Source organism: Coffea arabica, chromosome 2c (genome assembly GCF_036785885.1).
Source record: "Coffea arabica cultivar ET-39 chromosome 2c, Coffea Arabica ET-39 HiFi, whole genome shotgun sequence".
Taxonomy (NCBI): Eukaryota; Viridiplantae; Streptophyta; class Magnoliopsida; order Gentianales; family Rubiaceae; genus Coffea; species Coffea arabica.
The window spans coordinates 60,431,304-60,458,805 of NC_092312.1; the positions used below are offsets into that span (position 1 = coordinate 60,431,304).

Sequence of the window (27,502 nt, forward strand, 5' to 3'; positions counted from 1 at the left end):
TGGTGGTTTTTTTTAATGAAATTTGTAAATATTTTAGAATGTTATTGTAGATGGTGTTTTAAACAAAATTTAATTTTCTAAAACAGCCTATTCATCACTTAAAAATTTATCTTTATTAAATATCCCCATTGTAACCTGTTCTAATAGCGTGCAAGTGGATATAGAGCAAATTGATAAGCAGCTAAAAAAATGAGATTATATGATTGCAGGGTAAAGGAATTTAATCTCCTCCAGTGATTTGAATGGAAAATTTCAATATCAACACACATTCAAACAAAATTCTGTCCACCACAAAATCAGGAAAAAACAAAAAAAACTCGTAAGTATGCTCTTTATTTTATTTTTTATTGTATCCAAGAATCAATTGCAAACGCCAAGACTTGAGAGACTGCAACACGTAAAACGAGGAATGTGTTAAATTACCGATAAACTGAGGACAAGGAAGTGTGCACTTGCCGACTGAAAGAGTCTGGTTTTTGTGCACATCAGTCCATAAAACTGGAAAAAGTAGCATCACCATGTCATATCTCTCTTTTTCATTTGGGACAATATATTGTGTCATATCCCCAAATTGTTCACTTAGTAGTTGGGCTATGTAATCAGATTGATAATAATACGATAGTGATTGACACTAGGAAACTTCATTTAATTCTTCAACCGACAATTTCAACTCATCACCCAGCCATGAAAAAAGTTGTGCAGCATACCTCTCCTCTCCTTTTATTAGTTGGATAAGTACTAATTATTAAAATGTGATATGAAATGAGGGTAGTTTCTGGTTCGCCTAATTAGGAGTGTAAATGCACTTAATCAGACTGAACACCCAAGTTTATTTATCAAGTCAAACTAAAATGAGTTCTTATCAAGTCAAGTTGAAGTCATGCTCAATTAACTTGAGTTTTTTTACTTATAAATTTCAATTTTATACTAATCGAGCCAAAATTGAGTCAAGCTTACAAAAATATCAAATACAAAATGCTATTCAAAATTTGTTTAATTAGTTGAGGATTCAAGTTCGAACAAACTTTTATGAAGCCAAACATAATTAGAGCATTGAGTAGCTCATTTTGTTTTTATGGTGCTGCACCCAATTATATCTTTCAAATTCATACTTTCACTTCTGTCAAATAGTGAAAAGAAAGAAAATAATTTGAGGCATAATTTCTTCCTTTCCTACATAGAAGTTAATGATACCTCATTTGGCATTAGGATTTGAGTATAACATCTAAAAATAATTGAAGACGAAAATTTAGCATGTGTATAATAGGATTCTTGAAATCAACGATTCTTAGAGTAGTTAGCCACCAAGTGACATTTAAAGATCTATTTGAGTATAGTTTAAGAGATCAAATCTCTTGCCTTGCACTCTAAAAATCCAGACTTTTTCTGAAAAAATTTTGCTGAACCCGCGGTGGTTCAATTTTCTTGACCTCTTTAACTCCCTCATTCCCCTAGTATAGGGTAAGAGCTGATATAAAATAGAATCAATCACATCCAAAAAAAATTAAAAAATATAATAGGATTCTTGACATTACCGGAGTATAAGTATGTCCTCAAATTATGGCACAAAAACTTTTTTCATACTTTGAAGACTAATTAATGGAGAAATTTAAAAATTAAAGCGGATATCTGCACAAAGAAGTTTGGTAGTTCGAACATATTTAGATAATATGCTACAAAACTTGGTGGACACTTGTTTACAAAAACATATAAAGGAACAAAAAAAAAAAACTCATTCTATTAATATTGAAGTATGAGTTAAATTTAGAATATGAACATCGTTTTTTTTTTCTTTTTGATAGAATAACCTTTTGACTCCTGTGTCCAGTAACGCGATTCACTTATTGATCTATGTGCCATTTGATATGAACATGCAAAATGGAACTGACAGAGACAATTGAGATTTCAATAAAATTTGTTAGCCACATAGTTATTAAAACCAACCCAATCATCAACCCGATAGAGGACCAGGTTGGTGGTTCAATGGTGATTCATTAGTTGAATAGTTGGATCGTACTATATAATAAAAAATGTAATTAAATAAACATATAGATTATAATATAGGTACAAAAATTCTTAGATGTTAACAAGTTATAATCTATTTATATTTCATAGTTCATAAACACAAGCCATACTCATACGCGGTCATTAGTTTATGAATTTATATTGATATTATACACAAGCATAAATAATAAACTAAATGTCAAAAAAAGAAAAACCCTAATTTCCATATCCCTTTTCAATTTTTTTCATCTAATTGTCAAAAAGACGACAATGCCTATGCTGGTGTGGCTGGTTAAATTAAAAAATTGAGTAAAAAGATAATTTCAAAAAAATTTTCAAAACTGGATGGATTCATCAATAACTGCCGGATTTGATAGGTCATAGGTTCATTCGTTCGGATCAAATGGTTCGAAATGAATCATCTACAATTCTAATCCAATTGCTAAATCGGTCCGATTTAATGACTGATCCACCGATTTGACCGATTTAATTGTGGACTAGCCAGATAGAGTTTAATAACTATGACTAGCCCAACAAATTTTCATTTTTCCTACAAGCATAAACAAGGACCCCAAAGAAAATATAAAGAAAAGAACACTAAAGCCTATTATGTTTTAGATAGCTGGCAAACTTGTGATAGCTACTATTGAATGCCAAAGTTCAGTCCCTTTCACGGGAGCTTGGAAATTTTTCGCATCAGCCAATTGACGATGGTAGCTTTTGTCCTGCTAGCTAGTCACGGGCGTACTGACGAGCATGACAGCAGTGAAAGATGTTTTCGTTGTAGCGTCCACTAATACAACGGCAAAAATTTTTCTTTTCTAGGCTGAAAAGGGGGAGATATAACTAAAAGAAATGGGCCTCTACAGTTCCGGTTCTCTCTTGTTGTACGACATTTGGCATAAATTGATACAATTTTGGTGTAAACATAAATTATGGGGTTGTTACTCTGGGTTTAAGGTTCTCAGCCGCATCTCCTGTCACCAATTGAGACCCACAAACCAATACCATCCAACCAATTGGTGACAGGAGATGCGGCTCCTGTCACCAATTGGCTGGATGGTGTTGGTTTGTGGGTCCTCCTTAGACTGATTTTAGGGTCCAATTTGACGATAACTCTTGAGTGTTTCTAATCTAATTGTGTGTGTTATTTCTTCTGTCTATGGAAAAAAGAACCATGTAATTGGAGAGGGTGTGCTCGAGGGGGGGGGGATGGGACACTCCATCCCATATCGAAAGATTGTGGGGTAGTTACTTTGGATTTAAGGTCCTCAGCTGCATCTCCTGTCACCAATTGGCTGGATGGTGTTGGTTTGTGGGTCTCCCTTATACTGACTTTGGGTCCAATTTGGCGATGACTCCTGAGTATTTTTAACCTAATTGTGTGTGTTATTTCTTCTGTCTATGAAAAAAAAAATTATAACTGAATTTGTATAAAAATTTACGATTACACTAAAATATGTTAGTTTACACCGAAATTATGTCAATTTATACAATTAGATGGAACCTTAATTGGACGGGCGCCTAATCTACAACTATACAATTAAGAAGTTAATCTCTTACCCCATGGTGAAGTTACCAAATATGCACAATCAAAAAAGGATGATGAAGTTGCGGGGATTTTTTTTTGGTAGATATGTGGAAAATTTAACAAGAAGATAAATAAATAAAGTACGCATTAGGTTTAATAAACTTTAAGAAATTGTCATTTCACATACTAAACTATCTTTCATGCAAATAGCTTGCTAAACACTTAAATGTATTTCTTCTTGACCATTCTGTTAACTCTTACTGTGAAGATGAACAGAAGTCAGTTCACATGATTTTCACATCCATTACGAAATTCACTATTGCATTATGTTAAGGAAACCCTCAAATCTTGATAGCTAAACTAAAACAAAAGCACCAAAAATATTGAAGGGAAAAAAAAAAAAAAAGGAATAACAGGCCCTAACCGAACTTGCATTTATAGGAGACAAAAAATTCAAAATAAGAATGAAACGATTAAGGTAAAGAGAGAATGATGATTTTGAAGAAAGAGTACTAAAAAAAATGGGTCACCAAATCCGGAGCTAAAGTCTCAAAAGGGTGATGATTTCATGTGAAATGTCCAAATTGACCATTCAAAATAGGCACACCTCTCGCATGGTTAATTTCCATCAGTTCTGATAGCAAAAATTACCAGAATGATCAGAATGAAGCTTTTTTTAAAAAAGTTCATCCGTTATTTGACACGAAAAATAACTTAAAAGGATAAATTAGAGTTTAGTGACCAATGTCATTAATAGCAATCTTCATGCACGTCCTATTTGCTATCTCAAGATTCCTTTTCTCGTCATTCATTTATCATGGACGTCCATTTGTCATCATCATTATCCTCGTCCTCTTAAACGTCTGTGTTACAGGTAAGGGTTGTCAAACATATGGTGTCATGTCATATACGTTTCGTGTCTGTGTCAAATGAGCCCAAATTGATACATGAAAAATGTGAATTTTCTTGCTTGGATTGTGAATTTTCTTGTTAAATAGTTCTTGTTTGGTTTGTGATTTTTTACATAAAATTTTTATATTTTTTGTAAACGTATTTTTCAATTATCTTTTTACATCATATACATCAAATTACTACAGTACATTTTTCTATAAAAACTTCTAAAAATAGCAATCTAAATGAAAAATTTTTGTATCGTACTCGAGTCATAATTTATTTACTAACATGTCTTGTCTTGTTTCTATCCAATCGATCCATTTAACTTTTCATATGAAAATCACAGCTGAAATGTTGTTAAAAAAATAAAAAAGGTTATTGTCGAAGAAAATATATGATGTTCTCTTAATTTTTTTTAGTTGTAGCCTCTCATTCAATTTTAGTTATATAAGTTTTGAATGCATTATTATCTCATTAATAATATACAAAAAAATCTATTTAGGTTTTCTTTCACAAGAAAGAAAAATCTTGGAAAGAAAAAGACAGAAAAAAAAATGATGCAATAGAGAGCAGTATAAACAATACATTTAATCACAAAGAATAGAAGAGAACATAAGTAATATTTGATCTAAAAATAAGTGTCGATCAATTTGAGGAATGAAGAATGTAGGCAGGAAGTAAAAAATTAAAGTCATAGAGGTTGCCTATATTCGTCAATTTGAGAAATTAAGAATAATGAAGGAAGTGAAAAATTAAATAAGTAAAATTTGTAGAGTCTGAATTTACATATTGTTTATATTTCCTTGTAGGAAGTTAATTTTACTGTTTAAGTCCTTGAACTTTAAATCTAACACAAAACTATTTATTTTTGGTGTAGCAGTAAGAGGGAACTGAATGGCATTTTTCAAAATTCTTAACATATCAAAAATAGGTTAATCATGTCAACTCACAGGTTGACCCATAACAATATATTTTATGCGTGCATTGTGATCGTTTTGACCCATTTTTAACCTACATGTTTCGTTTTAGTTTTTTCTGCATCATGTTCATGTGTTCAGGTGTCATATCAGAAATTGCCATCCTGTTGTGGTAAATCCAAACCTAGGAGGGTATTTTTGAGGGTTACATTGAAAACCCGGACTTTTAGTTCCCAAACCTATTGAGTATTGACGTACCACTAGCGCGGGTAGTGCACACATTTTGCTCGTCTTGGGCTTTGCATGCTTGAGTTGGCACACGCTTGATTCTTACTAGCTTCCATGATTGCCCTGTCACACCTATACCAAGGGCTTGTTCTCAGGACACTCTTTTACCTATTATAGATTCTGATTTTGAACAACTCTACATAGGCTTTGTTTGGATTGTGAATTATTTGTCAAATTATATTTGCTTACATCATCATTACAATTTCCAACGCACCTTTTTATCTTTTTAATTACCTTTTTATCTCACATACATCACATCACAAAAAGTACTACAGTAAAAATATTTCAAATAATTCACAATCCAAACAAACCCATAGACTATAAATTTATTAATTACCAAAAAAAGCTAAAATGCATAATATACCAACAGCACCTTTTATTAATTCTAATTATTCTTTATAATCATTTCTCATAATTAAATTTTGATAAAATTTGAAGCAATCAAGAGCAAGGCCTAAGTATTTTTGGCATCCAATCGGATCAAAGTAGGTTTGCCTTTGGCAAATGAGATATGAAAAATGCAATCTTTCCCCCTTTGTTCCTGTAGTATTTGCATTACATACCTAGGGGGTGCTTGTTTCACAAATTGGAATCGAAAATGGAAATGGAATCATAAACTCTGATTTTGGAATTAAACTTTTCATTCCAATATTTAACTTGGTTCACACATTGGAATTAGCATCATTCCAATTCTTTATGCTTGGTTTGATGAATATTTCAGAATCAAATGCAATTAAATTCCAAATTTACCCTTGAATTCCAAAGTTTAAAGAAGGGTATTTGAAATTTAACGACCATTATACAACTTTCAAAACAAACAAATTGATTCTAAATTTTGGTTTGGATAATTTCATAAATCAAATCGCTGTCACTTTCTGTAAAGTATCACTTTTCCATAAAAGACCAGCTCTTTATGGCTTTCCTCCGTTGTAAGAACAGAGTACCCATTTTTCCGTAAACAAATTTATTTATCGGATAAAATAAAAATAAACTCGTTTTTCAATAAAACACCAGTTCTTTATGGCTTTCCTCCATTATAAGAATAGAGTTCCCATTTTTTCATAAATAAATTTATTTATTGGATAAAATAAATATAAACCTATTTTTCAATAAAACACCAGCTCTTTATGAGATTAAAACGGATTTTTCAATAAAACCCGTTTATTTCTGCAATTATCCCTAAAACAAAAGAACAGAGTACCCATTATTTCTACAATGAGATTAGTCACTTCAGTCCCAAGAGAGATTCATTCGCTAACTCGAGAGCGGTCTCTAGAAAGAATTTCATGGAGGGGTAGGATATATGTCTTCTAGTGCTCATGTAAGAGAAGGGAAAGAATCTTATGCAGATGAATTTGGCTATCACAAAGACCAGAGATGGAACTTTTCAAGGGAGGCAGACAGCGTATTATGGTAGTCATCAAGATGGCCTCCAGCAATCTGAACTAGATATCCCGAAAGATTTGATCTCACTCTTCAAGACCAGAAATCGAACAAGGATATTAATCCTAGGTGTGATTCACAAGCTTCTGTATCTATTTCGAGTCCTCCTAACTCTCCACCACATCTCTCCCATGATGAGTTGGATGATTCTAGTGATTCTCCCATGGCATCTATTACAGCGGAAGGGAAGAAGAAGAAGAAGAATAGAAGGTGCGGCGTGTGATGGAGAGAAAGAGAGGGTAGGTTCATAAAAAATGTTGTCTGAGGGAATAAGTTAAGGGTTTTGTCCAAAACCTCCCAATTTGCTCGGGAATGAGAGAAGTCTGATTTTTTTTAGAAATGATTCCAAAATTTGCATTCCAATAACCTTAATCCAAGGAACAAATAAGGGATTCATTCCTTTCTGTGATTCCCAAACCCTTTAACCAAGCAGTCCCCTAGTATTCGTAAGTAGGTCAGGGAATTGGAATCCGATATTTGCTGTCAAGGTATATGATTACACTGTCTTCAATTGATAAAATTAATGTTGGTATTTTAAGAATAATTTTTCTAAATTTACCCTGTCAAAAGAGAAAAAAGACAGAAAAGAAGGAAAAGTTATTCTCTAAGGATGAAATTATTTTGGCCAATCATATACCTGTTTTAACCGTTCACTATTTGCACGATATTTTCTTTCATTTTCTTCACCCTCCTCTATAAAAGAAAAAAGTGCATGGATATACTTTGACTTCTCCACATAGAGCTCTGCACTAACTTGAGATACCTTCCCAAATATACAACCATAGACAAGGTACATCACAAGCTTCCATTGCAATGAAAGCAACTGCGCCTCCACCCAAAGTTATCCGTGTTGCAAAATGGATATATGTTTCGAGTTATTTTGATAAAACAGTGTAAAGGATACCACAATCATACATTATCCTAGCATAACTAGATTGCTTATAGGTAACCTCCACGATTATTATACTTCTCCCTGAATTGAGTTCCACTTCCCACCCCTGAAACATAAAGGGAATGAAAATTTGGCAATTTTACAACAAACCTCTATAGCAATATTTGGCCACCAGGCGTTTGATCAATCTTCAAGAACATGTCTATTCCTCCTAGCACCAAAAGCGATTCTCTGTTGATTAAGGGCAAAAGAAGCAGGATTAAATCAGTGAACCAGACTGTATTTTGGTTAGCTCCAGTAAACTAAATACAATAAAAAGAGGAAACGGCATGTATGACAACGTAACTGAGAATATTTGGGAGTAGGCCTTCCATCCGGTCAGGAAACGAATATAAGTTGGTTTTGTTGATCCACTTATCGGGATTGATCTAATATTTGGAACCAGGTACCGTGCAACCTGTAGGAGTAGCATGCATCAGAACAAAAGAGAGAAAACGCAACAAAAAAATGCAGAATTTTAAACCTAGTGGTTACGACCAAGTAGTGGTGGAAGAAGATATGAGTTCAGAAAGGGCAAACATTTCTCATATTCAACAAGGAACTCTTGCATAATAACGACTTCAGAATATGGACAATCTTGTGATCAAACTCTTCACAAGACCAACGCAGAAAGCCAAGTTACAGAGGTTCACAATTATGACGAGATTTCTTACACTTCACAAAACAAAACTAGTGAACAAATTCAAACTAAATTTCTTTGCTCATAGTGATGTGAAGACAAAATTAAGGACCTTCTTGTGTATGAAAAAATCTTACCACTTCTGCTGGTTCAGCCAAAATGTTAATAAAGAATTTTGCCTGCAACAAAAACAAGTTAATTAGGAAAAAATGCAAACAAATGAGTGATCGGAAATCTTTTGAAACAACACTCACCTGCTTTGTATCAGCACCAGACATGAGAAGATCAGTAGTTACCATGCCTGGCTGAAAAACATGGGAAAATGGCAGTAATCAAACAATCAGAGCTGGATGTTAAAAGACAGAGGAGCAAAATTTGGATGTTTACATTTTATCAATTGATATCAGACAACCTAAATTTTCATATTGATCAGATGGAATTGCAATTATCATAAATCCCCAGTTCATTTATCCTACAGAGAAACTTGATAGCTTTTAGAAATTATTACTATAAATTACTGACTTGGGCTGCTCGGTTGTAGTACACAAACAGTTCCAAGTCACAGTAAACAACCATAGAATTTATTCAAGTATTTTTCCTGTCAATATTGTTTTAAAAAACAGGATTAGAAAATGTGGTTCAATATAACATTATCACATTAGTTTGCAATGGAGAACAACATACCGACAAATTATGCACGACCACATTTTTAACATCTTGCATTTGCAATTCTGCCTGTAGAAAGTTGAAGACAGATTTAGTACAACAGCTCTTAGCTCCAAAAAACAAGAATAAAATCAGGCTACAACAGGAGTTTAGTTGCCTAAAAAAAGAGGGATGTGTAGAAATATTAATGGAAAGCACTACAGTAGAACAGCAGAGTTAAAGGACAATCAGAATAAAGGCTGGCATATCAAGGTTGCCAATGACCAGTACAGGTGCCAACTAGAAGAACTTGAAAGACAGTTGAAATCAGAATTTGAAACAATGAAAAGCACACAAGTGGAGTTAGAATTGATTTTTTCACAGGTCCAAACTGCTCAGATTGAAGTTTTTTTTTTTTTTTTTGTCTATAGCCTTTGATTGCCTTTTCATAGGGTCTCGGTTTCATGACTCCATTAATTTAATGAGCTCATGTCTTGAGGAGATCTGGTCTGAGATTATTATCAAGGATTCTGCCGTGTTTGTTCCACACCATTGTCATTTGGGGATTCTCTTATAAATCGTGATGGGATTAAATGCAGAAAATGATTTACTTAGCCATGGTTGGTAAATCCAATGCAGCTATATCAGAGTTGGGGAAGTACAATTTCAGATCAAGGAGAGAGCTTGGGAGTTGTAGAACTTTTGAGGGTAAATCATTGGCTGACATCAAAAATAGTATTGAGAGCATATCCAGGAAAGCTGAGGAAACTGGGAACTCAGTGTCAAGCTAACTACTCTTGAGCAAAAGATAATGGATCTACAGTTTCAAGAAGAGTTAATGTTGCAAAGGTCTAACCATATGGGATCAGAACTTTCACTAATAATGTAGGAGTTGATCTCAGTAACCAGAATGCATTGGCATCTTTTCAAGAACAAGGAAGGTTGCTCAAGGAACAAGAGGAATTATTGAGATCTCAGGAAAACAATTCCATGATGGAAATGTCTGCAAGAGATTTTGAATTGTTGATTTTGTCATTGCAGTTAGAAGAAGCGAATGCTATAAAAGCTGACATCAAGAAAGCACAGCTGAGTTCTTTTGAAATTCTTGAGACTTTCAACAGCTTTCTTTTAAAATCCATGAGACTTTCAAGGAAGACATTCTTTGAGAAAGAAGAACATTCTGTTCTGCTAAACAAATTTGGAGTAGCAGGAAGGAGCTGCAAGCACTGCTATCTGAGCTTGATAAACGAATGCAACAATTTCTCAAATGGAAGATTTTAACAGCACTCTTCATGATGATCAGTCTTTAAAAGAAGCTGTTTAGTTGAATGATAAATTGAAATGTGAACTCATTGAGGAGATGGAAGAAAAAGAAAATTTTGCTGTTTTAGGTTTGAGAAACTTAATGCCGGACGTTTGAAATCAATAGTAGACAAGAAGATGATGGAAGTTGCTCTTGAGCTTTATTCTGGAGAGGTCTCTACCCTTTAGCAACAAAACCAGATACGGCAAACTAAGATTTACTTGTTGGAAGCTGTATCTCTCCAACACCGCTCTGTCTACTTGATTTTTTCTTTTAATTTTACAATTTGAATATTAGTTGTTCCCAATTCTTTGTTTGGTCTTCATTCAATACTCTGTATCACTTCTCTATTGACGAAGTAAGCACACAATTCTTATCTCAGCCAAAATAAAAAGGTATCTGCAGATACCATTTGAGCAAATTGTAACAAAATTAATTTCTTCTGAAGAAAAGTCTTGGTTTTACTACTGCTTCTCGCCTTTTATTGTACTTCTAGAGGTTTTAAATTAATCTAAAAAACCATGATTGCCAGCCCAATAAAGAAGCACAATGAGGAGGAGGAAAAACCCAGCAACCATACTTTTGAGACTCTAGCTATGTCATCAACAATCAGGGAATGGATTTCAAATCAAATGCAGTTGCAGCGACAAGAAAGAATATGGCCTGTTTGAATATAATCATAGTTCATCATGGTGATCATTAATGATTAAGCATACAAATGAAAGAATCAATGAACAATCGCATTGACTTTCATTTTGTACTCCTATATTTCAAGTGAGAGTAATAATTCCTTTCCTTGTGTAAGACAGCTCCACACCACAAAAAGATATATATTTTGCTTAGAATACTAAGTCATCAATAACGTAACAGCATAGGAACAACTAACCGTAGCTCTTCTCAGCAGTAATAGGTGAGAATACTGAAAAAATAGCTGTAGACACCAAATTTCAATTCCATTTTAATTTTTAATTTAATTTAATTTAATTTTTATTTTTAGTTAATTAAAGTTTGCAAAATAATAGTTAGCTATTTTTGTTGAATTAGGTTCATCATTTTTCTTTTTAAAATATTTTTGCATTAAATTTCTGAAAAAGAAAAGTCTCAAAAAAATTTGTTTTCAATCTTTTTAAGTTCAATTTCTTCCAAATAAAATGAATTTGCAAGGTAATTTCAATTAAGAATTTAGCATTTTTGTTTACCCTAAATTTGTTTAGAAAAACAAGATAAAAAGAAAAACAAAAAATGGGTGGAACACATGCAAGACGGTTAAATGTATGAGGTAGGCAATAGACAAATGTCTCTAGTTTTTTGACACCACCACACTTAGGAGCTAGGTGGCAAAGGCACTTGTTAGAATAGGAAAAATCTGGAAATTAGGAAAAAACAAGCAAGGAAGGCTACGGGTAGTGAAGGAAAGGAAAAAGGAAAAGAGGACAAAGAGAAAGAACCGAGGGAAGAGCTTCGGGGCTGGTTTGGGGAAAAAAAAGAGTGAAGGAAAAAGGAGGAAAAAGAAACCAAGAGAGCTTAGGAAAATCTGGGAAAACAAAGAGGAGAGATTGAGAAGGTGACGGCTGTAGGGGAAGCCAAAAGAACAAGAGGGAATCGTGGACAAGCAAGAGAGAAAGGAGAGAAACTGGAAGTGGAAAAAGCAAGAAGGAAAGGAAGAAAGGAGGGTTTGGGGCAAGGCAAGAGAAAGAAAAGGAGGTGATTGAAACTAGAAAAATCTGGGAACCAAGAGGGAAAGAAAGAAAGCTTTGAGCAGAAAGGAAACAAAAGAAAAAGAGAGGTTTCGGGGAAAGCAAGAAAAAGGGGAGAAGAGAAGGGAGAAAGGGAGGAAGGAAGAGAGAAAGAGAAAAAGAAAGGAAAAAGGGGAAACCTGGGGAAGATTAGAAAGGAAAACGAAAGGCAAAAGAAAGAAAAGTGAGAAGGAAATCAGTGAGGGAAGAAAAATTTCTGCTGGAAAATTTCGGGTACCAGGCTGATCAATCAGCTTCCTTACAGATCAATTTTCAACTCGATTTCTGGTTGTTTGAGCGAGTTTTTCTTTTCTGCGCCGTCTCTGGATACCCATGAACAATTCGTGTTAGAAATCATCCAAAGAAAACATCTCCAACCTTCTCAAATCGCGGCTCAAAGTGACGACTTCATCACTGCTGCAATTTTCTGCAACGAAAGCCCTTGGCTTCGTTCTTGGAATCAGAACACATTTCTGGGCAGATCTCACGTTCATTCAACCGTGCTAGCATTCTCAGGTAAAAATGACCCTTGTTTCTGTGGGTTTAACATGTTTTTATGAAAGATAAAGCCATCGGATGTGAATTTTTGAATGTTTGCTGCTGGTTTGAGCTTTTGCTGGTTCTATGACTTTGCCATGTTGTTTGGTTGATAAGATCTGATTCAGTAGGAGTCCATAGGACGAGTCTTATTAAGAAAATGGGTTTAGGGTTTTCTATGGGGTTATCTGATGAATCCATGAGTTTTTTGCTTGATGTTCATGGCTGGTTTTTCGTGGGTTGAACAAGCAAACTCAGAAAATGGTATGAAGCCGCAGGCAAGTCAGTTTTCTGATTTTGATTACTGTTCCTTCCTTTTTGGGTGGTTTGTGTAATTTTTGATGTTGGATTTTAGCAATAAAAGGCATAAGTTGCATGATTTTCGTTAGTTTGGAGACTGGTTTGCATGATAAGTGAATTTGATAATGAAACCCACAAAGGTTGCAGAAGATTTTTGCGTGTGGATGTTGAATTCCTGTGATGTTGTTGCTTAAGATCAAAGTTTGATGCTTGGTTGAGACTTTAATTATGTTTTGCAAAGAGAAGATTGCACCTAAAATACAGAAATCTTTCGTCAACATACCCAGAAGAAAATTGCAGAAACCCAGAAACCAGCAATGAAGACAAAAGCTTCTTAGAAGCTTGCATGCAAATTTTCCAAAATTGCACTTTAACCCCTAATTTTCTAAGTAATTCTGCTATGGCCAAGAAAATTGAAAAAATCAATCAATGTTGTCCCTTTAAAATGTTAATTTTCTTTGGCATGCTTTAATATGATTTTTGGACAGATTATGTGTGAGTTTTAGGATGAAATTTAAGGTTTACTAATTTTGATAGATTTATAATTTTGATTTGGGTTTTAGAAAAGAATTAAAGATTTAGGTGATTCTTTTTGTGGTTTAGTTTTAGCAAGTGGAGCAAGTGAGTTTTGATTTATTTTTATGGATTTTAGTGTTGGATTTGGTGGGCTTTATTTTGAGCCCTTGATTTTGACCCCCAGAATTTTGTAATAATGATAATTTGACCCCTAAACTTTTCTCAATGTTTGCAATTAAGTCCTTGTTTGTTGGATTTTTCAAATAGAAGTTGCTTTTATTTTTAATTATTCATTATATTCCATTTGAATGCTTCAATTGATAAGTTTCATGTTTATTTCAATTTCTTTATGATTTGTTTGTTAAATAAATTGGTGTCTTGACCATTTTCTTTGTTTTGGAGAGTAAATAAGAGAAAGTTCATGTCATTAGGTCACAAATTCAAGGGAGGTACACTCTACTCCTTTATGTTGATTTTACTTGATCCTATGTGAATTTATGTATGTAATTGCATGCTTTTTTGAATGTTTTTATTTTATTTTGTTTATTTATTCACTTTATTTGTTTTAATTTTGTATATTTATTTTAATTTTTAATTATTTGTAAGACGATTAAATGCCAAATTGTAATGGTTAGGTTATTATTTTATTTCATTTTATTCTTTTCCTCTTTTAGATTGTAGTTAGGGCCCCCAAATGTAATAGTCAGGTCTCTATTTGTTTTTATTTGCTTGTGTGTGCTTGCATGCTTGTGTGTTTACATATTTACTCGCTTTCTTAGGGCCTTTGCATCTAGATATCATGCGTATGTGCTATGTGTTTTATGTGATATTATGTGTTTATTTGCTTTTATTATATTTTATATGATTTGTTTAGTTATAATAAATGAATGCCGTCACCACACTAGTCCAACGCTAGTGGCGGTCCTTTTTCCTGTTTTCTTGCTAGTCTAACGCTAGTGAGAACTTATAGACATGGGTTAGTTCAATGTTAGACCCCTTAGAGACCGTCCACGCGCTAGATCATGTTTGTGTGACAAAATCACTACATTTCATGCATATTTTCTACTTTTTAGGATCCTTACCATTTTGCATGATATTTTCTCTATATGTATATCCCTTATCCATATATGTGAAACATAACATTTAGATTTGCATTCCATTTAAGAAAATTAGAAATGGATTAGTGCAGTTTTGCTTGACTAGATAGGAAATACCCCTTGAATATGGGATATGGATGAGTATGGTTTTCTAACCTTAAGACGTTCGTATTCCCTCTATTAAAGGAAAAATTGAAGTCACGAGTGTTAGTTCCCCGCATCCATTATGATACATTCCCTTAAGTCACGTATATTTGTATATTATAATTTTTCTATTTTTTCAAAGTCTCATTGTTACATATTCTGACCTCTTCAAAGAGTCATTTTTGGGAGTCGCAGTTAATGCGACTTGCGCCAATTAAATTTCGAAGAGACATCTTGACCCTTCCGATAACCATTAGGTCTAGGTTTGCATTCATATAGTAACATCCAAATGTGATAAATTTTTAGATTAAAATAAAAAATTTTTGATTAAATCACGCAATTAGCCTTAGTTTGGTTGAAAGGATGTTTTGGATTTCATCATTGCCTTCCATTTCTTCAACCGTGATTCCCGAGCCCATTTCTCTTAATTTTCGAAGACTTGAAGTCATTTAAAAAGAGTTTTCTTTACTTTTTATTTATTTAAATTCATTTTGGGTGACTTGGTACATCTTAACTCAATATCAAGTGGCGACTCCTATTTTTTGTTAAAAACCCTTTTTAAACTATTATTTGGGTCAAAATTGTCGCATTTTTTAAATCCCATTTAGGCCCATTTTTTTTAATCAAAAAACTCATTTTTACTCAAAATAAATCAAAATTCATTTTTATAAACCCTTGTAATCTTATTTTTCATAAAAAATGGGGCGCGACAATCGAAATGGACATAACAATGGTAAAATGCAAAATCAAAAGTATGAAATATTCATGGTAGCTCAAATTCTTGCAAAAACTAGAGTAACAACTAAATAACTTCTATTAAAAATGCAGTGATATAAATTTGATGAAGTCGACAACTTACCTGTAGGGATTTTGTTAAATGTACAACACTGCGCTTTGTTGCCCCATATGCAGCAAATCTGGGAACATAAGTAAACCACCAGGTCTATCATTGACAGAGCAACACTTTAGGACAAGTAATTCCAGATACAGCATAAAACCACCTAACATTAACCGCTTGATCACTGGGAACATAAGTAAACCACCAGGTCTATCACTGACAGAGCAACACTTTTAGGACAAGTAATTCTAGATACAGCATAAAACAGCTTAACATTAACCGCTTGATCACTGGGTATACATAATCGACCATGCACCCTTAAGCTACCATCATCATCAATTTGCAAATCTTATTGTAACCCTTCCACCACTTAATTCCTTGTTTTGATTAAAGCACTGAATTCTCTTTAAGAGGCCTTAATTAGGGCAGCCAGTAGTTCCCCACCTGCATGTGGAGGGTTCTGTGATCTGTAAAAACTTTACATCATTCCCCATATAGGTAATGTTACCAAATCTTCACAGCGGACACCATGGCAATCGCTTTTCCATTTTACATAAAGACCCAACCTAGCCCTTTGTTAGATACATCACTATAAATGGTGAAGCCTCCATCCTCTGGTAGCAAAGCTAAAAACGGGAAACAAATTTGGAAACTCCTCACACTGGAGTTCATTCAAATCCAGTTCGTATTTGGGTCAAATGAGTTAAAGGAATAACAATAGCGGAGAATCTTTCCACAAATTTTATGTAACTTCCAACCACTTCTAAGAAACTTCAGACTTCAGCCCTATTAGTTGGTTGTTGCCATTGATAATGGCTTCAATATTTTAGGATCTTACACCTCGCCAAGCAACTTGGGGATTGAATTAGGTGGGAAATAATACCCTCACTTTTTTCAAGAAACAGGTATGTCAAGTTTCAAGGACAACTTTTTGTAAGGAGGGTAGGATCTATTACCCAAACCCCAAAAGTACCTATAGTTTCATCGATAAATTGGAATTACCTATGAGCTATGGCATTGGTTAAAAGTATAGGAATAATTGGAGGGGCAAAATTAAAAAAATTCAATATATATCTGATAGCACTGCTTGTTTCCTCTTGAACCTTCTATATTCATGTCTCAAAGTATAACTAGAAAAACAGAGGATTTACAGGAGGAATTCACAGGGAATAATACAAGAACTATTAGCCACTGATATCAATCAACCTGACGTAACTACTCCATTAATTTAAATTTTTTTTAGCTAAATCTTAAAGAATAAGAGCAGATTCTTGAGGGTCTTAATGAACATGGATGGGGAAACTGAAATTGAATATCTATAAATCAGTTCAATTGAATGATTTGTCGTGTATAGTTTGCTGTTGAACTTGTAACTTCGGATTAGAGAAGGCGCATCAAATAAATTTTGGATATTTCCTTATACCATATAAGATTGAGTTTTGGTCAAAGAGGGAGTTGAATTTCAACCGCATGGGTAGGGGCATTTTGGAAATTTAAAAAATGTGTTGCTTTTTTCAAGTTTTTGATACAACTGATTGAAACATGTGTTTGGGTGTTTTTACATTAAAACCCCCATGTTTGTATATTTAAAGTTTGTATTTATAGACACATCTGGATATTTGTGAAATGTGGGCTTATTTGGCAATCATTTATGCATTTGGCCCAATTCATATAAGCATGTGTTTTTGTGCAATTATTGAAATGAGATTATTATGTAATTAAAATAGAGCCACGTTGCTGATAACCCCAGTAATTGCAGTAAAACTCCATTTCAATTGTTTGAAACACTCATAATTATATCAACCCCTGCTTTCCTATGCCTGAATCTCAACCGTTTAAAATAGCTTCTCTACCAACAATAAAACACTATTTACATCCTAATTGAACGGCCAATAATGTGGGTATACTATTAAGTTATTGCCTGAGCATCAGTTATGGCTCTTTCAATTCTTCCTTCTTCACATCTTTGGTTTTCTCTTTTTGGCTTCCGAGACTGCATTATTTTTTCAGCTTTTACACTCAGCATTTCATAATAGTTTTTAGCAAAAGCTATATTTCCTTAATTTTACTTAATATGTGCTGTTATCTTATTTTTATCTTCATTTACTTGCTAATCATAGGCACCTAAAAATTCCTCTTTAACCACACGTGTCAAATACCCGTGCATTCCCCCCTAGTCTTTAATAAAAAAAGTTTGAATTTCATTAATCCCGTAACCAACAGCCAGCTCTGCAGAGTCTTGGGAAATTGATCATAACTTGCAGTTGGTAGGAATTAACTGTAATTAGTCTAAGAATACAGCTATGTAATTAGTCTAAGATTACAGACTATATACAGCTGTACATGGCTGACCATTTAACCTAGTTACTTGTATAAATAGATCAATGAAATATATGAAAAATATACTTTCAGCATAATAAATAACTTGGTATCAGAGCATTGGGGTTTTTCCTTGCTCTCCTCTTCTTTGAAAATTCCAGCCATTCTTTCAATAGCCCACACTGCTGAAATTTCTTTTCTAAAACACTAATTACATCACAATATGTCAACCAAACATGATGTTGAATCTCCTAACAGCAAGAATCTCTCCACTCTAACCATACAAGATGCTTCTTCTTCCATCCACATTAAATTGGATCGCACTAATTATCGCGTTTGGTCTAAGATTTTGGAGATGCATATTGCTGGAAGGAAAAAAATGGGCTATATTAATGGAAAAAAGGCTGCACCAGCATTAGATGATTCAAGTTATGATGAATGGGAAACTGAAGATTCTCTTGTCAAATCTTGGCTTATTAATTCAATGAGTGATAATCTGATATCTCACTTTGTACAATGCGGCACTGCAAAGGAAGTTTGGGATGCTGTAAAAAGAAGTTACCCTGATGTATCAGATTCCTCTGAAGTTTATGAACTAATGAAGAAGACTTTTCATTTACAACAAGATGGTTGGCCTCTAGCAGAATATTACAACGAATTAAACTCAATATTTATGGAGCTCGATTATCGACGGCCCAATGACATGACATGTGCTGTTGATATTGAAAAATATAGAAATCGTATTGTCGAAGATCGAGTTTATATTTTTCTTGCTGGGCTTGATAATAAGTTAGATCAAGTCCGCAGCCGTGTTCTAGGTACTTCTCCTTTACCAAGGTTAGAAGAAGTCTACTCCATGGTTCGTAGAGAACTACAAAGACAAGTTGCCATGGGAGCAGAATCACACTTTGAGGCTTCAGCTCTAACTGTTCAAAAGAGCACTCCTATTGCCATTAATGGAAATTCTACAGCCTCTCAGTCTCGATTTTGCATCTACTGCAATAAGAATACACATACAATTGATGCTTGTTGGAAGAAGCATGGCTATCCAGAATGGTATAAACTTAAGCAAGCTGAAAGAAAAAATAAAAAATTTGTTCATAATATTGTTGCTCAAAATGTTGCTGCCATACACACAACTCCATCTTCTGTTTCTCGTGTGTCTCGGGCATCTTCTCAAGAAGGTATTTTTGGTTTGTCTGTTATTTCTGCTCATCCTAGCACTTGGATTATTGATTCAGGGGCTACTGATCACATGACTAGTAACTCTTCTATCATTGACTCTCTTACATCTCCACCTGTGAAGTTTGTACAGGTTGCTAATGGAAATTTTACGCCAATCATAGGCGCTGGAAATGTGTCTCTTTCACCAAAGTTTTCTATGTCCTCTGTTTTACTTGCACCTAAACTCTCAAATAATCTCCTCTCCATCAGTAAAATAACAAAGCATCTTAACTGTTCTGTTATTTTTCACTCTACTCATTGTGTTTTTCAGGACAATCTTACGAAAATGACGATTGGCATTGGTAAGGAGAGGGATGGTTTATATTATTGGGAAGACAATCGAGGCATAACAATATCTACTCGAGATTTTCAAACAAAAAGTGGGACATCAGACATAGAAAGAATAATCCTTTGGCATTGTCGACTAGGACATCCATCTTTTTCTTATTTAGAGCATATGTTTCCTAAGTTATTTTCCAATATTTCAACTTCTAGCTTAAGATGTGAACAATGTGTTTATGCAAAAAATCACCGTGTTCCTTTCAAAGTTAGTTTTAATAAAAGTGTCACTCCTTTTTTATGTGTTTATACTGATGTGTGGGGTCCTTTCTCAACTACTTCTACTTCAGGACATAAATATTTTGTATCTTTTATTGATGACTGTACTAGAGTTAGTTGGGTATATTTGATGAAATCTAAGAGTGATGTTTGTCATATTACTCCTCAATTTTATAACATGATTCTTACTCAATTCAACATTAGAATTAAGGTTTTTCATTCTGATAATGGTCGTGAATTTGTGAATCGATCTCTTGCTGATTTTATGATACAACATGGCATTCTTCATCTGTCAACAGGTATCTTGGGAGGAAAACATCTAGTCACCATATTATGAGTGACCAACTAGTATTTATAGGAGTACAACCCTAACAAACTATTTACAAAAATACCCTTACTAATTTATTATCTACAAGAATACTTATATTCTCTTAACACTCCTCCTCAAGTTGGAGCATATATATTATAAGCACCCAACTTGTTACAAAGGTATTTCACCCTAGAACCCCCTAAACTCTTGGTAAACACATCAGCTAATTGATCTACAGACGGTACATGAGATGTCTTGATGACCCCGTCAAGCAATTTCTCTCGAATAAAATGACAATCAACTTCAATATGTTTTATCCTTTCATGAAACACTGGATTAGACACAATATGAACAGCCGCCTGATTATCACACACTAAATTCATAAGCTGTTTATGCTCAAACCCAAGTTCAAGTAACATGCTCTTCAACCAAACCAACTCACACACAGTGTGAACCATAGCGCGGTATTCAGATTCTGCACTTGATCTGGATACAACGGTTTGCTTCTTACTCTTCCACGACACTAAATTACCACCAACAAACACACAATATCCTGTAGTCGATTTTCGATCTGGGGCAGAACCAGCCCAATCTGCATCATTATATCCTTCAATATCAGCGTGTCCATGATTTTGATACAACAACCCTTTTTCAGGAGCACTCTTAAGATACCTGAGAATCCGTATAACAGCATCCCAATGACTAGTACGAGGGGTATCAAGAAATTGACTCACAACACTCACTGGAAACGAAATGTCAGGTCTCGTTACAGTGAGATAATTTAATTTACCCATAAGTCTTCCATATTGCTTAGGATCATCAAGTAATGCACCTTGATCTCCTGCTAATTTCACATTGGGATCCATAGGAGTATCCACAGGTCGGCAACCTAACATCCCAACTTCACTCAACATATCGAGTACATATTTCCTTTGACATAAATAAATTCCATATTTAGACCGAGGTACCTCAATACCCAGAAAATATTGTAGATGACCTAAATCCTTTGTCTGAAAGTTTGCTTGCAGATTGGATTTAAGCTTCTAGATCCCCACAACATCATCACCTGTAATCACAATGTCATATACATAAACAACTAATAAAATTTTACCAGCATTAGAATGCCGATAGAATACAGAATGATCTACTCCACATCTTGTCAGACCGAATTCCATGACAACACTATTAAACCGGCCAAACCAAGCTCTCGGAGACTGTTTCAATCCATATAAGGATTTTTTCAAACGACAAACCAACCGCGGATTCTCCCCCTGAACAACAAATCCAGGAGGTTGTTCCATATATACCTCTTCCTCCAAATCTCCATGCAGAAATGCATTTTTCACATCCAACTGATGCAATGGCCAATTATAAGTGGCTGCAAAAGAGATAAGAAGACGAACAGATGTAATCTTTGCAACAGGAGAAAATGTTTCTAAGTAGTCCACTCCATACACCTGAGTAAATCCTCTAGCTACCAGACGAGCCTTTAATCTGTCAATAGAACCATTAGGCTGCACTTTTATAGTGTACACCCATTTACAACCAACAACAAGCTTACCTGAAGGACGAGGGACAAGATCCCAATTACCATTTTGTTCCAAAGCAGACATCTCTTCTTGCATGGCTAATCTCCAACCAGGATGATTAAGAGCATAGGTAATAGACTTAGGAATGGAGATAGAATCAAGGGAAGTAACAAAAAAAGAATATGACATAGAGAGATGAGAATAAGAAACAAAATTAGAAATAGGATGGGAAGTACAATGTCTCTTACCTTTGCGTAAAGCAATAGGAAGATCTAACTCAGAGGAGGGCGTCATACCTGGATTTGAAGAGTGAGAGTTAATTGGTGAAGTGCGTGGCATATCAGGAACTTTCTCAACCATGGAACTACGAGAGTAAACTTGAAGATGAGGACGAGATAATCGAGCTATGGAATCTGGTGGATTAGATAACTCAGGTAATAAAGGGGAAGGGACTGGTAAAACAGGAGAGGAAAAAGAGCGACACTGGTCTAACTCACAAGACATATTTTGTTTGATAAAATATGGAGTGGATTCAAAGAAAGAAACATCAGCACAAGTAAAAAATCGATTTAAAACTGGACTGTAACATCTATACCCTTTTTGTGCTCGTGCGTATCCTAAGAAAATACACTTAATAGCACCAGAATCTAATTTATCCACCCCAAGAGCAAACTGATGAACAAAACACACACATCCAAAAATACGATGAGGCAATTTAAACACAGGTTCATGAGGAAAAAGAATGGAGTGAGGTAATTGGCCTCCAAGAATAGTAGATGGCATGCGATTAATTAAATAACATGCAGTTAGAACTGCATCACTCCAAAATTGTTTGGGCACATTCATGTGCAACATAAGTGTCCGAGCAACCTCGATTAAGTGTCCAATCTTTCTTTCAGCAACTCCATTCTGTTGTGGAGTGTGAGGACAAGAGGACTGATGAATAATACCGGACTTAGTCATGAAGGTGTTAAAAGGAGTGGAAAAATATTCTTTCGCATTATCACTGCGAAGTATACGTACAGATACACCAAATTGATTCTTTATTTCTGTAACAAATGCACAAAAAATGGAATATAGTTCTGAACGATCTTTCATTAAATAAAGCCATGTAACTCTTGAAAAATCATCAACAAAGATTACAAAATATTTAAAACCTAACTTTGAAGTGACTCGACTAGGACCCCAAATATCAGAATGAACTAACAAAAAGGGTTCCGAAACCCGTTTATTGACCCTAGGGGCAAAAGAAACACGATGATGCTTTCCTAATTGACAAGACTCACATTCTAATAAAGACAACTGACTCAACGTAGGAACCAACTTCTTCAAATTTTGTAGAGACGGATGACCCAAACGACAGTGAATTTCAAGAGGAGAAACAGTAGCAGGACACGCAATCGGACCATTAGAGTTGAGAAAATAAAGACCATTATGCTCGCGCCCTCCACCAATCGTCCTCTTTGTCTTTAAATCCTGAATAACAACAAAATCAGGAGAAAAAATAACTGAACACTGTAGAAATTTGGTAAGCTTACTAACGGACATTAAATTAAAAGGCAAATTTGGTACGTAAAGAACAGAAGGCAGCGGAAGAGATGTGTTAATTTCTACAGTGCCTAGTCCTTTAACTTTAGTTGTAGATCCATCAGTTAAAGTAACATGAGGGAAGGAAGTAGACTCTTAAAAATTAGAAAAATTTCTAGAGGTACCTGACATATGATCAGTAGCTCTGGAATCAATGATCTATGAGTCAAAATTTTTGGAAGTGGAGAGACAAGCCATAGCATTACCTTTTTGTGCTAAAGAAGCAGAGGGAAGAGATGCGTGATTTGCAGTTTGGTACTGCAGAAATTTGACATAATCTTCCTCGGATATGGTAAAAGTTTTCTGGGACCCTTGTGCTGAAGAACTTGATTCAGCTTGGTCAATGGTAACCGTATTAGCAAACTGAGGTGGTTTTCCATGTAAATCCCAACAAGTATCATGAGTGTGATTCTTCAAACCACAATGAGTGCACTCACGGGTGCCTCGACCTCCACGACCCCCACGACCTCCTCTACTTCTTCCTCCACGAGAGCCACGTCCCAAGTTAAATTGCTCTATCCGACCATTGTTAGCAACTAACGCAGATTTGTCATTAATTAGAGCACCATCACCCTGTACTTTGTCCTTAGATACAGAACGTAAGACCCGAGTATATGCCTCTGCAAAGGATGGTAATTGTTCACCTGCTAAAATTTGAGATTTGATTGGTTCAAATTCTAGTTTGAGACCGGCCAAGAATTTGAACACAAGCATTTGTTCTCTTTGCCTCTGCATAACTGTAATATCACTTGAGAGAGGCATTACGGCATTTAATTCTTCTGAAACTCGCTTCAGATCAGCAAAGTATTCAGTTACTGTCTTGTTATCTTGTTGCAACTGAAAATACTCCAAAGAAATATTATACATCCGTGAAAGATTACTACAGTATAATAACCGGACATAATCCCAAACTTCTTTTGTTGTCTCACAATGAGAACACATGTAAGCAATTCGTGGCTCCATAGAATTCCATATTGCTCCAAGAATTTGGGCATCCTCTTGAATCCACACTAGTTTCTTGTTGTCCTCCGTAGGAGAGTCATCTGTGAGATATCGTTGCTTTCCTAAGCCTGTCAGATAAATCTTAACGGCTTTTGACCACTGTTGATAATTAGTGTCATTCAACTTCCAATTTGTGATTTGAGACATCACCATTGGCATAATATTAGTAGACGTCACAATACCTTTTGATAGACTTTCAGCCATAGCGAATAGCACTCCAAACTAAACGAAGGGTCAAAACTCGATATGAACAGCGCGTGAACAGTGAACAGCACCCGCGTGAACAGTGCCGTGAACAGTGTCGCGTGAACAGTGCTGTGAATAGTCCCGATGAACAGTGCCGTGAACAGTACCCGATGAATAGCGCCCCCCGTGAACAGTCGCGGTGAACAGTATCGCGTGAACAGTCGCGATGACCAAAACTTTTGCTAGATGTTTAACCCTAACCCTAGGACTTTTGCTCTGATACCATGTCAACAGGTATCTTGGGAGGAAAACATCTAATCACCATATTATGAGTGACCAACTAGTATTTATAGGAGTACAACCCTAACAAACTATTTACAAAAATACCCTTACTAATTTATTATCTACAAGAATACTTATATTCTCTTAACATCATCAAACCACTTGTGTTTACACACCCCAGCAGAATGGCACAGCAGAACGAAAAAATCGTCACTTTCTTGAAGTAGCACGAGCCTTATGTTTTACTATGCATGTTCCAAATCATTTTTGGGGTGAAGCTATTATGGCTGCTGTTTTCCTCATTAATCGAATGTCCGCTAAGGTTATTGATTTCCAAACTCCTTTGAGAATGTTATCTAAATTTCATTCTATTCCTTCTGCTCTTAATATTTGTCCAAAGGTTTTTGGTTGTGTATGTTATGTTCATGTTCATTCTCATCATAGAGATAAACTTGATCCTCATGCTATCAAATGTGTTTTCCTTGGCTATTCTAATTCACAAAAGGGATATAAATGTTTTCATCCTCCTACAAGAACCTACTATGTGTCTATGGATGTTCAATTTTGTGAAAATGAGTCTTATTTTTTTGGACATATGTCTGTGGTTCCTCTTCAGGGGGAGATTAAAAGTAGAGAAGAGGAAAAACAATGGCTAGGAGAAAAAAGGATATGGATCTCAGGTATAGAGAATGCAAAGGAAAATGGGGAATCCTTAGTTTTAGATGATGGTCAGGAAAATAAAATTGAAACCAATAGTGAGAGACCAGCTCATCTCTTTGAGAAAGGATATTCTAGGAGAACAAAAGATATCACTGTTATGCCTCCTGATTCTTGTACCTCCCTTAATGATAATACCTCCCTTGATGATACTACCATGCTATCGAATGAATCTTCCAAGATTGACACTAAGGTATGTACTTCTTCTGAAAGTCTTGACTCATATCCTAATATTGATCAGAATAGAAGATATCCTCTTCGTGAACGAAAAGAACCTGATAGACTTGGTTTTTCAAAAGCTTCCAATGTTTCTTATCCAATTTCTGATTTTATAACCTATCACCGTTTGTCTAAGGCTAACTTGACATTTGCTCTTCAGTTGTCTTCTGTATATGTTCTTAGTCATTTTCAGGAAACCCTTGATGATCCTAAGTGGAAAGATGCAATGGTAGAAGAAATGATGGCTCTCCAAAAGAATTCTACTTGGGAAATGGTTGAGTTACCAATGGGAAAGAAGACCGTAAGGTGTAAATGGGTATTCAATGTCAAATACAAGTCTGATGGGACAGTTGAAAGATACAAAGCTAGACTGGTTGCAAAAGGCTACACTCAAACCTATGGTATTGACTATCAAGAGACATTTGCACCGGTTGCCAAGATGAACACCGTTCGTGTCATATTATCACTTGCAATTAATTTAGACTGGCCTCTACGACAATTTGATGTGAAGAATGCCTTTCTTCATGGTGAGTTGACTGAGGAAGTTTTCATGGATCCTACTCAGGGATTTACACTAGAAGAAGGAAAGGTGTGCAGACTGAAAAAGGTATTGTATGGATTAAAACAATCACCAAGGGCATGGTTTGGAAGATTGAGTCATGCCATGGAGGAGTATGGATTCAAGCAAGTTTCAGCAGATCACACGCTGTTCTATAAACGCAACTACAATGATATTACCGTGCTTCTTGTCTATGTTGATAATATGATTGTAACAGGTAATAACAAAGAAGAAATTGAGAACCTTCGAAGCTACTTAGCCAAAGAATTTGAGATTAAAGATTTGGGGACTCTTAAATATTTTCTTGGCATTGAAGTATCACGGTCCAAGCAAGGACTCTTCCTTTCCCAAAGGAAGTATACATTGGAACTCCTAGCTGAAACTGGTATGTCTGCTTGTGAGCCGGTAGATACTCCGATTGAAGTGAATCATGGCCTAGCCTTCTTTTCTGATCAGATTCCAACAAACAAGGAAAGATATCAAAGGATCGTGGGTAGACTAATCTATTTAACTCATACCAGGCCAGATTTTGCATATGCAGTCAGTGTTGTTAGCCAGTTTATGCACAATCCAAGTGATCAACACATCAATGCTGTTAATTGAATCTTGTCTTACTTGAAATCAGCTCCAGGAAAAGGTGTCTTATTCTCCAAACACGAATATTTTGATGTGGTTGGATATACAGACTCTGATTTTGCTGGTAGCAAGTTGGATAGAAAATCAACTTCTGGATATTTGGCTTTTGTTGGAGGCAACTTGGTGTCTTGGAAAAGTAAAAAACAGAACGTGGTTTCATTATCTAGTGCAGAGGCTGAATATCGAGCTATGCATCATGCTATCACAGAACTCTCTTGGCTGAAAATTCTCTTAAAGGAGATTGGGTTTGGTCCAAAAGGTTCTATGGTATTATTTTGTGATAATATGGCAGCCATTAAGATTGAAAATAATCCTGTTCAACATGATCGGTCAAAGCATGTTGAAATTGATAGGAACTACATCAAAGATAATCTTGATTCCGGGACAATTGAAATTCCCTATACTAGAAGTTCAGATCAGTTGGCTGATATTATGACTCATGCTGTTACTAGTAGCTTATTCAATGCATCTCTATCCAAGTTGGGCATTTGTGATATCTATGCCCCAACTTGAGGGGGAGAGTTGGTAGGAATTAACTGTAATTAGTCTAAGAATACAGTTATGTAATTAGTCTAAGATAGCTGCTGTAATTAGTCTAAGAACACAGCTA

At 35.1% G+C, this 27,502-nt stretch overlaps 1 protein-coding gene across 2 annotated transcripts in view; it reads right to left on the minus strand.

The window, feature by feature from the left end:
* Window positions 1-7,925: 7,925 nt before the first annotated feature.
* The window catches only part of LOC113727400 (chlorophyll(ide) b reductase NOL, chloroplastic-like), a 30,310-nt gene continuing 10,733 nt past the window's right edge, over window positions 7,926-27,502 (minus strand). For both annotated transcript variants that reach the window (XM_027251545.2, XM_027251547.2), the window contains 6 exons: window positions 15,786-15,843; window positions 9,333-9,383; window positions 8,903-8,953; window positions 8,786-8,827; window positions 8,316-8,426; window positions 7,926-8,200 (listed from right to left, as the gene is read on the minus strand). In XM_027251545.2, coding sequence (XP_027107346.1) covers window positions 8,153-8,200; window positions 8,316-8,426; window positions 8,786-8,827; window positions 8,903-8,953; window positions 9,333-9,383; window positions 15,786-15,843 — 361 coding nt within the window. In that variant the 3' untranslated portion in view covers window positions 7,926-8,152. The remainder of the gene's footprint in view (window positions 8,201-8,315; window positions 8,427-8,785; window positions 8,828-8,902; window positions 8,954-9,332; window positions 9,384-15,785; window positions 15,844-27,502) is intronic.